At 35.7% G+C, this 13,343-nt stretch overlaps 1 protein-coding gene across 1 annotated transcript in view; it reads right to left on the bottom strand.

Annotated features, from left to right (window-relative positions):
- Positions 1-1,308: 1,308 nt before the first annotated feature.
- The window catches only part of GABRA2 (gamma-aminobutyric acid type A receptor alpha2 subunit), a 56,717-nt gene continuing 44,682 nt past the window's right edge, over positions 1,309-13,343 (bottom strand). Inside the window, exons 7-10 of the mRNA XM_027635426.1 lie at positions 12,758-12,901; positions 11,837-11,989; positions 3,472-3,674; positions 1,309-1,744 (exon numbers count right to left, since the gene is read on the bottom strand). Coding sequence (XP_027491227.1) covers positions 1,712-1,744; positions 3,472-3,674; positions 11,837-11,989; positions 12,758-12,901 — 533 coding nt within the window. The 3' untranslated portion in view covers positions 1,309-1,711. The remainder of the gene's footprint in view (positions 1,745-3,471; positions 3,675-11,836; positions 11,990-12,757; positions 12,902-13,343) is intronic.

A 13,343-nucleotide genomic window follows, 5' to 3' on the forward strand; every position in this document is an offset into this window, starting at 1 on the left:
GTTATATGAGGAAGGGTCTGTCACTGTGATTTTAAGGATAACTGGAAAAGAGTTGGACTTTCTCTAGTTGCTTTGTATCAGTCTCCTTACAATAGAATTGCAGTGATGAGAACAGAAATAAGAACCTAAAAAATAGCAGAAGATAAGAAAAATGGGATGGAATTTAAATAATTTAATGAAGGTCTGCAAAGAGAAATTTAAATCCTGCACCTGGGGAGAAATAAGCCTATGCACTAGCACAGGTTGGGGCTAATGGGCTGGAAAGCAGCTTTGCAGAGAAAGCCCAGGAGGTCCTGGTAGACACTAAGTCAAACACAAGCCAGCAATGAGCCCTTACAGACACAAAGGCCAACAGCCTCCTGGGCTGCATTACAGAGAGCATTGCCACCAGACCATGGGAAGTGATCATTCCCCTCAACTCAGCCCTGGTGAGGCACATCTGGAGCCCTGGGTACAGTTCTGTGCTTCCTGGCTCAAGACAGACATGGACATAATAAAGCAAGTCCAGTGAAAGACGACAAAGATGATTTAAAGCCTGAAGCATCCGAAATATGAAAGGCTGAGAGAGCTGGGGCTGTTAGGCCTGGAAAAGAGAAGGCTCTGGGAGGAATCTTAACAATGCGTATAAATATCTGATGGGAGAGAGTAAAGAAGACCAGACTCTTCCCAATGATATCCAGTGGAAGGACAAGACACAATGAGCACAAACTGAAATACAGAATATACCACTTTGACCTACCAAAAAAAAAAAAAGTCTTTTACCATAAGCATGACCGACCACTGGCACAGATTGTCCAGAGAGGTTGTGGAATCTCCATTCTTGGAGATATTAAAAAATGTCTGGACATGACCCTGAACAACCACCCCTAGTTGACCCTGCTTGGAGTAGGGGAGTTAAATTTGATGATCTCCAGAGGTCAATTCTAACCTCAACAATTCTGTGTTGTTATGGGATTGTGTATGCTTTCAAAGGGCTAAAATTCAGCCTATAGCAGTTCAGTAGAGAGTCTATGTGTACACATAGGTACAGGGATGTGTAGATAATGAATACAGGCTTCAGGTTTTAGACATATATATAGGTACGCAGGCTGTAATGTTATAGATTGATTCACTGTTTTGCAGCAATGTCAAACTAAGGAATTTTGAATAACCTACAGGAAAGAATAGAAGGCAATTTCTCAGGAAGCAACAGATATTATTTACATATATATATAAAAATATAACATATAATTTTATACTTATAATAATGTAATATGAAATATATACATATATTATTTAGAGACAGGTCAATAAATATTAGATTCATTCTATCCCTTCCACAAAATACAGAATTAAAAAAGAAACAGTTAGCTTTTGGATCATATAAGAAATCATCAGCTGTTGTATTGGTTTGTTTTGATTTTTAATCTAATGGAAGTGGCACAAGTGAGGGAATTCTTGTGACATTTCTCATACAGGTGCATTTTTCAGGTATATTTAAAATATTTACTTCCACTGGGAGCCATCTACCCAATTTCCAAGTGTTGGTTTTAAATTATGTCCAATTTTATATTTATACCTGCCATCTAAAAGTCTTGGTAAGATCCTCATGGTTAGACGCTGTGCCCAAAATACCTTGTCTTAGGAGATGGTGTCACATAAAAAGAGAATCTGAGAATCAGTTGGGAGTTTAGCATTGTTCCTTGTTGACTGGAATGTGAAATAGTGTTGATCAAACATGTAGCTTGTTCCTGCACCTGCTTTCCTGTGAGACAAATTCCATGTCAACAGCACTGAGACAAGAATTTCCATATAAGGTGAACACAGATGACTGTCACTGAGGAAACATATTTAGCTTTAATTGGTGAAGAGTAAGCCTGGCTTTGGGTGTACAGATGCATCCAGAAAAAATAAGAACAAATTACCAAATCAAATTATGAGATAAACACTCTAATTCATCTATAATTCCTTCCTTTCAGACAAAATTAGTGTGTTTTTAAAAGGTATCTGTACTACCATTAATGAAATCTGCATAATAAAGATGAACCATATTTTCGTATGAGAAATAATGACTATGTAAAAAGTTTAGCTTTTTGTTGAGTCATTTTGAAGAACGTAGAGAACTGGACATGTGAATGGTAAAGAAATCTTAGAACGTAATGACTAATTTTGTCATTCCTAGGGAAGGAATACTATCTAGCTGTTAAACAGTTGCTGCTCCCAAGATTATGAGACAACACTGCTGTACTACTTTAAAGGAACAACCAAAGGATGATCAGAGAGTTTATAAGGGCTCCCCACATAATTACAATGCAAGAGCAATGTGCCAGTCTGAAAAGCTTCACTCACGAGATGCTGGTAAACTTGAGGTGATTCAGTATCTACCTCTAGCAGGAGGGAATAGATGCTGAAGTTATGGATAGTTCGCGTCCTTATGGAAGTCACAGGGACTTACAAAGAATGTACACTTCTTCTAATTCTCCTTTACTATTATCTGAACATTTTTCTTCTTTATGCATTCAAACTGCTGAGAAATCATCAGTTGATGAAACTTTGCTTCACATCTACTATAATCATTCAGGAAGCAAACAATATTCTATCCTATTTTAAGAAGAATTACAGAAATCAGTGTATTCCTTGTCAGAAGAAATCTGTTTTCATTGGTAGAATCAGGGACTGGGATAGAACAAAATTATATATTAAGTCAGTAAAAACAGGTGAGTTTTAATATTTGTTCTGTGTTATTACAATTCTAATCTGTAAATATACAAAGTTAGGTGTATCACCAGTTCATTCTGTTCGTGAAATAAAAAATTCTATCAAGTTAAAACTTCATGCTATCACACCTACACCACTATCAAAACCAAAAAATTAAGGCATGACTGTATTTCTGCACGCTCAGAGCATCAATACCTCATAGGTGAAGAAGAATTTTGTACAACTGCTATTTAAATTAGCTTTTAAATTAATGTCTACCTATCTATAGGGATAAGTTTTAGAATACTGAAAATATTCAAAGGTTCTAGATTTTGTTATTCACAGTTGTTACATATATGGACATTAATTTGTTTTCTGATCCTTACTTACTAGGAAAATCAATATACATTACATTTTTCTGTATTCTTTTTCTTATTTCCAACTCGATTGAATTAAAAGATTAAAAAAAAGTTATCAACCAATATAACCTGTATTCAATTTTATGAATGACCAGATAAAGTTGTGTCTGAGGAGTTAAAAAACAAGGCAGACAGCTCCCAATATTTAAAAAAAAAAAAAAAAGTGCTTGATAACTAAATCTGGATTAGTGAGACCAAATGGGATTTGCTACATCAGGGGAGATATATTTTTGTTCAGGACAGAAAATACACTCACATTCTTTTGATTTAAAGAACCATATATTATTTTTTTTATATAGCCTATTTTATCAAAACAACGTATTACAGCTGGTTTAGTGCAATTGACTGAAAATAGGACTATTTCCTTAGGACTTACCTTATCATTCACTACACTTTTTCCATCCCAGGCCCATCCTCGTTTTGTGAAATAATTTACAGTTGCAAATTCAATTAATGCAGAGAATACAAATGCATAACAAACAGCAATAAACCAATCCATAGCTGTTGCGTATGCTACTTTGGGGAGTGAATTTCGAGCACTGATGCTTAGTGTTGTCATTGTCAACACAGTTGTTACTCCTGCAAGGGGACACAAAAACATGACATCAACATTATTTATTGGATTTTGAATGTTAAGAAAAATACAAGCCAAAAACTATTATGGTATGTTTTTGAAGCGCAAAGGAAAATCTGCTTATCTAAGTTGGTGATAAACTGCCAGAACTATATTAAAGGTTACATCTGGATATTTCTATGAAGTATTCTAGTTCAATTTTGTTGTCTAAACTTCCCTGATGAATATCGGGGGTTTGGGGTTTTTTTGTTTGTTTGTTTGTTTTTGCCAGTAACTGTCTCTCAAACCATCCAGTGACATAGTTGAATATACAAACAAGATAAGTTTTCATTCAGGTAACATGGATTGTTTTCTAGAACAGCATTGATTTGAAATGCCAGATTATTATAACTATATTATGTGTCAGAAAACAAGACTTGATGATCCAGGAAGATTGTTCATTCACTGTGGCAGTTACTAGAAGCATTTTGCAGTACTTTTTACATAATGAGGACCCAGTAGGAAATCAGGAATTATACTAAAAAAAAAAATCAGAAAAAAGATACATGGGAGGAAAGGAAGAGAAGAACATTTTTCTGAATCAAATATAGCAAGCAGAAACCCATAACCACAAATGCAGTCTCCATTCCTTAAGTAAATCAGTTCTCCCACCTCAGGCTGAATACCACTTAGACAAACTAAACTATTCCCTTTGTCACCATTAAATGTATCTCCAGAATTAAAAGCAACACAAAGTGATATACTTAGCACAGATCAGTAAGCCTACACTCCATTATGACAGGCAAAGGAGAATTCCATGGCAGAAATATATGCACATCACAGCTTCAACAAATACACACTCATAAAATTGTTGTAAGAGGCTTCCCAACAGAAAGTAAAGTCACTCTTCCTAAGTCAGATCCTCTGCGGTCAGCAATCTGTCACCTGGGTTCTGAAGGATCAACATAGCTCAGACTATCCTTCTGCTACAAGAGAACCAATTTTAACCACTGTGTGAAAGGGAAGAAAGACAGCAATTACACCTACTGAGACCTCCTCAGGCTTTGCAATTTCCATCCCTCCAGTGAAGAATCTCCATCTCTGAGGGTGCTACAAACGGTGGCAGAGCAAAGCTAAGTGGACTCAGTCTCAGTGCTACTGTCTCTTGATGAGCTTCCAAAGGTCTGTGCAGCAGGGAAGACGAGGCATGGAAGCATCCTGCTGAGTCACATTGTATCCAGACACCTCAGCAAACATAAATCCCTAATTGCCGTTTTTCAGCCTCCATAAATTTAAGCGGATTTGGCCTGGAATCAGCCATGACACTGTTGGAATCTACTAGTCTATATAATGAAAAGGAAGCAGCTGTCATACTACATGATACAAAAAAGCGCAGACAATATATTTTGTAAAGAACTTGTTCTCTCCTAACACTTACACAACATATAGCTTAATTATTTTCAGCACCTAAAGAAAAGACAGCCTATCTTACATTTAAAGTTATCACATGCAAATTTTAACACCATTCCTGAGCTGCAGATAAATTATTACAATTATATGGAAGTATGTTTCTCACACATAAGGTGACCTCATTTACATGTAAATATATACAGTTGCTAAGGTACTGCTCTGTTTAAGTCCTACCTTTCAGAATAAACCAATCTTCTGGAAGCCCCATTGACTTCTTCAGAAATCTGATTTAAGATTTACTGCTGATCTTTCCTAGTCTCAATTAAAACATCACAAATTTGCATCTTGTATCTTGCTAGCACTTGACAATTTCTCTAAACAATTCGGCAAGTCACACCACTTTGTGACCCAAATGCTAATGAAGCAGTACGCTGTCAGACCATTGCCAACATACTTTCATTTATTCCTTCAGTCTTTAAATCCAGTTATGTTCAATCTTCCACAATCATTTAACCTGAATTGAGTGTGAAAAAATTGAACAGAAAATTTAATCTGTGATATCTGACAGTTAGGATTCTCTAGTCTTTTTACATTGCTGTTATTCTTCAGACAAAAGACAGATGATTTTGCACACTATAATTAATTTCAAAAATCAGTATTATCAAGTCTTCTTTATGAAAAAAAACTGAATTGAAATAATCTGCCTCCTTGTCACTGCTAAACCTGAGAGGACTGAAAAATTATTAAAGTGGAGGAATATGGTCATCTTGTTAACAAAATTCATTTATTTCACAAAGACTTAAAACCCCACAAAACCATACACTGACCAGATGAAAACAATCCTTCATTTCTTATCTAATTCATAACACTAGTGAACTAAAATTGGTATAAAAAACAGCGAGTAGATTTTACCTCTACAATGAAGTACTCAATATATTAGAGGAAAAAAGTATATTTAAAAGGTCATGGAAAGATTGCATGATATTTCCCAAAAATGTAGAAAGATCACAGTTTATATACAAGTCAAGAACTATCTCCTATAGCCCAACACCCATCAGATGTGGCACTGAATGGATGCCAGAAGGAAATAGATAGGTAAAATTTTATAAGAGACCAGGAGTAGTCATCAGTTAGTCTTTAAAAAAAGTCCAAAAAATAAACCATTGGCATTTCCTTTCTCTGAAGAGGACCAAGCATTTTTATAGTAGAGAGTTTTGTTCTCAGCAGTCCATGTCTACAAAAGCTAAATATCTTCCATCACCACAGATTTATCCATTCAGACCAAGACTGGAATTATTTGATTGCCTGGGATTTTTTTTAGGGTGTTGCTTTTGAAGCAGCATCTGCTTACTGGAGAGAGAAAATCCATCTTCAGGGCTGCACGTTTAACACTTTTCACTGGCACTAAACTTATATCTGTGGAAAATACTAGCTCTGTTATGTTTATAACATAGATAATCTGAAAAGGTAGAAATGCATAATTAAAAACATACAGTGGAAATTGGAGGAGCTAGCACATATGACATATGTCATGACAACTAGTTCATGTCAATATTTTTGTGTAAAAGTCAGGCTACTTCTCAGCAGGGACAAGTTTCTTTGGAACCTAATTTCACCTTTTGTGTATCAACTGATTTTTCTAATTTGAAGAGATTTTAGTACACTCATCATGTCCTAGCCTTCTTGTGCTAGAATGTTGAAACCTCCTTTGAAAGGCCTAAATAATGACTTACCAAAGGAGATTTCTGTAACAAAAGAGGTACTTCAGCTTTGCAAACAATTTATACAAAATGTTTAAAATGAGGTCTACTTCTTATAATGTCAGTTTATCTAATGTCTTCCCACTATTTTATCCTTTCATCACAGCAGTTTGCAAAGATATACAGAATGGTTGAAGAATGTATTACAGAAGGATTGATAAGTTGCCTTTTTTTTAATTAAGAAGTTAATGTCATTATTGTTTCACTCTTCCTCTCTCTTTTTTTTTTTTTTAATAGTAATTGCAAGTGTTTTTTGGTAACTAGATATCTCAACCTGGTCCAAAACCCAAATAGATTCATAAATACAAATAACTGCAGAAAGAAAACACTGTTGTCTGTTTTAGAGATACAGATTACCATTTCATTTCATCACTCCAGGAGTAAATGGTTAGAGGTGTAAACAAAAGCTTAAAAATTTTGGAGGTAGAGTAATTTTAAAGTAAATTTTGCACCATAACATTTGGCTATACACCATCCTGTTTGGTTTTTATTTACACAATGTATATTTATTACTAGAAAATGCAATGCAAAAGGACTGTACAATGATTTTGCTTAAGCAGCAGGAGAGAAGTCTGAACAACCATTGAGAGAAAGATTACAGAAAATAGCTCAAGTGTTCTGTCTACCCTTTTTACTAAAGGAACAACACAAAACAGTTTCTTTAAATGGCATGGGAGGCAAGGAACATAACAATCTATTTCCAGAAAAGTTGTATTCAGTCAGTCAGTTAAGCTACATATACACATGGTGAAGCTGGTGTTCATGTTGCTTCACTGTATCAATACTGAGCAATGGAACAAAGTTCCCCATTGATCAACAGCCAAGCTTATTCCCAAAGTTGAATGGCAAGTGCTATTTACCCCAACTTCAATAAAATTGCATGTAATTATGTCACTACAGAATATGAGCTATTGCCTTCACACACCACTGAGCTGAGAAGACATATTAGTTTGTTTTCAGCCAGCTCAGTCTTACTCAGGGTTAGAGTTTTCCAGTGTCCAGTACCTACTACTTAAGTGTTTTGCCTACAGTTAGCAGAAATTCCCAATTAAAAAATTATAAACTGAAGGTGTGAGTGGTGGGCTATCTCCACAGTCACAAAAGGTAATCTGCAGCATGTGAAAGGAGAAATAAATAAAGACAGTTGAGATTTCTTTCAATAAAATGAAAAAAGGTACTTTGCATATACAGACTTGCTCAAAAAGATTATTCAATTCTCATGTAAAAGTAACCAGAGAAAAAAATCTAAACTTTGTGTTCCTCTTTCTGTAGAGGCAAAATTAAAAAGTTACACTTGCATGGCAAGATTTTGGTAGTGGGGGGCTACAGCGGTGGCTTTTGTGAGAAGCTGCCATAAGTTTCCCCTATGGTTGAGAGGTCCAATGTCAGCCAATCCAAAACGGACCTGCAGCTGCTGGCCAAGGCCAAGCCCAACAGTGATAGTGGCAGTGCCTCTGGGATGGCATATTTAAGATGGAGAAAAAACATTACTGCACAAAGGATTGAGAATATGTAAGAGAAACAACTCTGCAGACACCCAGGTCAGTGTAAAAGGAGTGGGAGGAGGTGCTCTGGTGCACCAGAGCAGAAATTCCCTTGCAACCCATGGAGAAGACCATATTGAGGCAGGCTGTCCACCTGCAGCCCATGGAGAACCACGGGTGCAGAGATCCACCGGCAGCCCATGGAGGACCCCACGAGAGAACAGGTGGATGCCTGAAGGAGGCTGTGAGACAGTGGAAAACCTTCACTGGAGCAGGCTGCTGGCAGGACCTGTGGCTCCACAGGGGACCTCCATTGGAACAGTCTGTTCCTGAAGGACTGCACCCCATGGAAAGGACCCACACCAAGAAGAAACAAAAACACAGACACAGGAATGCAGCATAACAATAAATTATCACAGTGAGATGACAAAAGAACATAGCTATGCAAATTTAAAATTCTGCATTTTGAACAATATACTATATAGTAATACGACTACTAACTTTGTTCTTGTTTGCTTCAATTAACAAAGGCTATATATCTAACTACATTATTTTAACATCCTTATTGATACTCTGTGCGAGTTAAAACACAGATTACTGTAGCATTAAGAAAACTAATTTCTGATTTTCTGTCACCTGCACGTAATGCTGCTATTCAAACACGTGATGCTTCTAAATGCTATGACCCATTAAAAATGAAGTGAAAATTCAATAAGATGCACAAGATTAGTTTTGCTAATACTGTTGACACTAAACGCATAACAATAAACACATTACTAAATGAAACAGATTGTAATCTTGCACTAAGTGAAGGCATTATGAACCAGGCTCATTCTCTTTCATTAAGAATGCAATCAAAAGCTTTTCAGATTTATCTGCTACAGAAAACATATTCAAGACTTATTTAATCAATGATGACAAAACTTTCCTCTTCCAGTAATTTAAAGCAAAGTTGAAGCAATATAACATTAGGCCACAATTCACTTGGGATAGGGTAGGTCAACAACATTAAATAGATACCATAAAGAAAAGGGATTAAAGAGCTCAACTATAAAATATGGTTCATTATACCAAGCCCTTAATGTTAACCTAGAACTTGAAACTACATTGCAAGAGAATAGAAAGGGAAAAGAAAAGTAACTTCTTTCACGCATGGAATAATAAATGCTAAGTGGTGCTTTGAATAACTAGAAGTTATGTTTCTTTGAGAGGAACAGTATTCCAACAGTTATTGCTTAGCTCTCAAGAAGGTACTTGAAATAAATGTCTCATTGATATCTCATTGATTTTAAAAACACATTCTCAAAACCAATAAATTCTGTTTCATTATATTTTAATATTGATATATTTAATATAAAATGCAAAGATGAGCATCTAACAAGTGACTACTCCATATAAAAACTAAAAATTAAGTACGATCAATAAAAGTGTAAAGGAAAAATCTCCTAAGGTTTTTATATTCCTTGCTGAAAGTAGCTTGTTTTATTAACTTAACTGTAGTGTGGGCTTCTTATGTCACTGGATGGAGTCTACCTGAAAGTACTATCCAAACAAAACCTTGAGTGCATCTGCCCAGTTCTGTCAAGAATAATTCAGTACAGCCATAAAACAGTAAAAAGCAATATATGGACTTTGTTATGAAACTGTGGCTAACTTCACACTTTTGTAATACATTTAGACAGGAGAATAGAGGGTATCAGAAATCCCAGTGACAACTGCTGCCAGCAGGTATGGAAAAAGAGTGGGAGATTCACCCAAAGTTATGTATTTAGAAAGGCCATTGGCAGTTTAAGCTGACAACCTCATCTAGAGTGTAAAAGAATGTTAAGAAACAGCTCCTCAGGGAAAATCTAACCCAACACAACCCAATGCAAAAGGCTAAGCCTGAGGTGAAATTCTGCATGCCAGGGTTAGGCTGTTCCAACAGGTAGAGCCTAAAACCTGTCTTGTTTCCCTGGGTTCAGGGTGCCAGTTTAAGCTGGCCTGGAGGGGCCAGAGACCTGAGTGGCAGGTGAGGTCCATGTCTGTGTGGCAGGAATAAAATACTGCCATAGAAAATGCTATCTTCTCCATATACCCATCATGCTTAATAAACAGATTTCAAGTTTTATGGCACTGAGTGCTGTGGCTCTGTTCTTGCAGCCATCCTACACAGCTCCCTCAAAACATCCTGAAGCAGGCCACTGTTCATTATCCATATTATGCTAATCCTCAGGAGAGTAAAGCAACAGGCTGCCATGCAGATGTTGCTTATTTCTAAAAACCCCCCATTTATTAAACAAAAAATAAATCAAGAACAAGAAAGAAGTGTACAAGAAGAGACACAAATTTCAGGAATTTGATCCTAGTGCCTTGTTACTGATGGAGTGCATTTTTACAGTGAGACAATAACAGAAAGAGCATTTTAGAAAGAGTAGATGTGAGACTTTTTTTGGAGAAACTAGCTACAATGTCCTAAATGTATAGGAACAGGTACAGAAAAGGGCAAAGACAGAGATATAGAAGGATTTGACAGTGTACTTGCAAGGCTAGAAACAGGAATGTGCATTTTCATAAGCAGAAATGTCTAAATTCATATAAGATTTTGAAGAAGGAAACCGTGGTAGAATTCTGGTCCCACTGAAACCACTGACCCATTTCATTTCACTTCAACAAGGCTCATATTCAAACCTGAAATTTTCACAATGTTTTGTGTTGTATTTTCTCTACCAGGAGTGAGAGTAAGTGCTTTGTTGTACATCATACTTAATATGCATTTGAGTTTGGACTATTTTTTTTAAGAGTGCATGGTGTTTACTGATGACTAATCATATGATTTTATACAGCATTTCTGATGGCTGATTCCACATAGACATTATTTTTGTTGTGCTAATCTCTTTTTCTCTAAAAGCAAATAAACTAAAAGAACTTTAAGTTACGCAAATAAGAAAGAGGTTTTTTTTATTTGGTTTAAATAGAGAGCAAAACCTTATTGTAAGAGAAGTACCATTATATTGCTCTGCTGAAGCTGTTCGCTGCCTCACAGTACACTCCAACTTGAATTAGTGAAAATGTGTTGTCCAGACCCTTAGAAAAGGGTTTCTTTAAAAGAACTGCAGCTTGAAAAATTTAACAAAAATAATTCAACAAATTCAAATTTAATTTGCTTACTTTACAAATGTATTTAGAAATCTGTTTATTTATCAAGTACCAAAACACTTGGATAATATCAAGGTAATTTATTTCAGAAAATCATGTAAATTTACCAAATTTACTTTTAAAATAAAAACATTAATACCTTTTCTATTCTGTGAAATTTTTTTCCTCTTAAAAGAGTCAAGGATATATATGGACAGTTCTCTTGTATGTACTAATTTCCAAAATCTTTGGGATTCTCGGGAGATGTGTAAGCTGCAGTTGAAAAGCTGTTTGGACTAGAAATAATATCACATTCTACAAACACTTTAACTTGGATGAAAAAGGCCTTTACTTCCAAAATACTTCCTAGCATCTTCAGCTGTTGCAAATAGAGCTAATGCTACTCAGTATACTCACCAAAGACTGTCCTGGCAGGTACAGATTCTCTGTTCAGCCAGAATGACACTTGAGAGAGAATGACAGTCATGATACAGGGGAGGTAAGTCTGAATGACAAAATAACCAATTTTTCTCTTCAGGTGAAAATGAGCCGTCATAACTGTATATTCACCTAGGTGCCACAAACAAACAAAATACAATGAAACAAAACCTTAAGAAAGTCCATTTCTTTGGTAAGAGAAAGTTTGCTACATTTATGTGAACCAAATGTGCTAGGGTTATATTGTACTGAAAGTACTCTGTAATAGAAAGCATCCTACAAAATAAAAGAAAGATTTTGAGTACAGCTATATCTTATTCCCACTGAGTTCCATGACAGATGAGTGTTAAGGAACTTCCAGGAACTTTTGTATGCCTTGAGAAGAGCTTCAGCCCTGAAGGCTTCTGCACATAAGCAACTCTGCATTCACACAACAGCTCCTTGAGAACTTAATCATGGTTAGAAAGTAGTCATGGGGGCCCATCACAGAATGGCACATGTAGGAAAACAGTCTAGAGTCTGGTAGAATAAGACAGTGTTTAATACCAAAAACATGATGGAAGGGAAACCTATATGCTTTATCATTTAATAGACAAAAAGTGTCCTCACATGAAATTAAACAAATATCCCAAACTTGGGTTACAAATATAAGGATTCAACATGGAGCTCCAGCCAGCATTTAAAAAACAGTCACTGCAGACAAGCTCAATTTTTCTATCACCAGTTACTTATTAATATGAAAGAATCAGTAAAGTGTTGGTTTGTGTTACTTGTACAGTACATTGACTATGCCTAATAGATCACCATTTGCAACCATTTTTTCAGTAGCCTTTAACAGCACCAGAAATATATTCTTCAGAGCAAGCAACTGCCTATTTCTTCAAAATATCTTTTACTAACCTGTACTTGATTTAACTGTCTCTTTTCCAATTGTTTGACCTAAAAGGTCATACTGATTCAATCTTGAGCCATCTGGTGCCACCTGTACTGAATCTGAAGCGTTATAAGTCCAAATGTATGTCACTTCTGATGTTGTGTACGCATCTGTGAGAAACAAGGTAAAATATTTTGTCAGCAATTTAAATTAAACAGCTTCCATCAAAACTCATAGAATTACAATACCCAGTTAATTTTCAAATTAAAATTCACCGAAAACAGTTTAAAATGATATAGTAAAAAATATGTTTAGCTGTTTAAATAGCTTTATCGTAGAGTAAATACCTGTTGCAGCATGGGAACAGGACACTCATTTGTGATCTTATTAACCACAACTTATTGCTAAGAAGTTACAAACAACATCTTTTCTACACTGTTAAAAAAATTGTCGGAGATTAGGTATTATATGTATCCTATAACTTTGGTAAGGCAGATGAGATTTGCAAGATTTAGAACGCACAACATTTTTGAAAATTCATTGCTATATTGTTCTGACCTTTCATTGTCCCCACTATCAACTCTGGGGATGTATTACAAGCATTTTGTTATT

Source organism: Corapipo altera, unplaced genomic scaffold, assembly GCF_003945725.1.
Source record: "Corapipo altera isolate COAL_440 unplaced genomic scaffold, ASM394572v1 22b, whole genome shotgun sequence".
NCBI classification, from domain to species: domain Eukaryota; kingdom Metazoa; phylum Chordata; class Aves; order Passeriformes; family Pipridae; genus Corapipo; species Corapipo altera.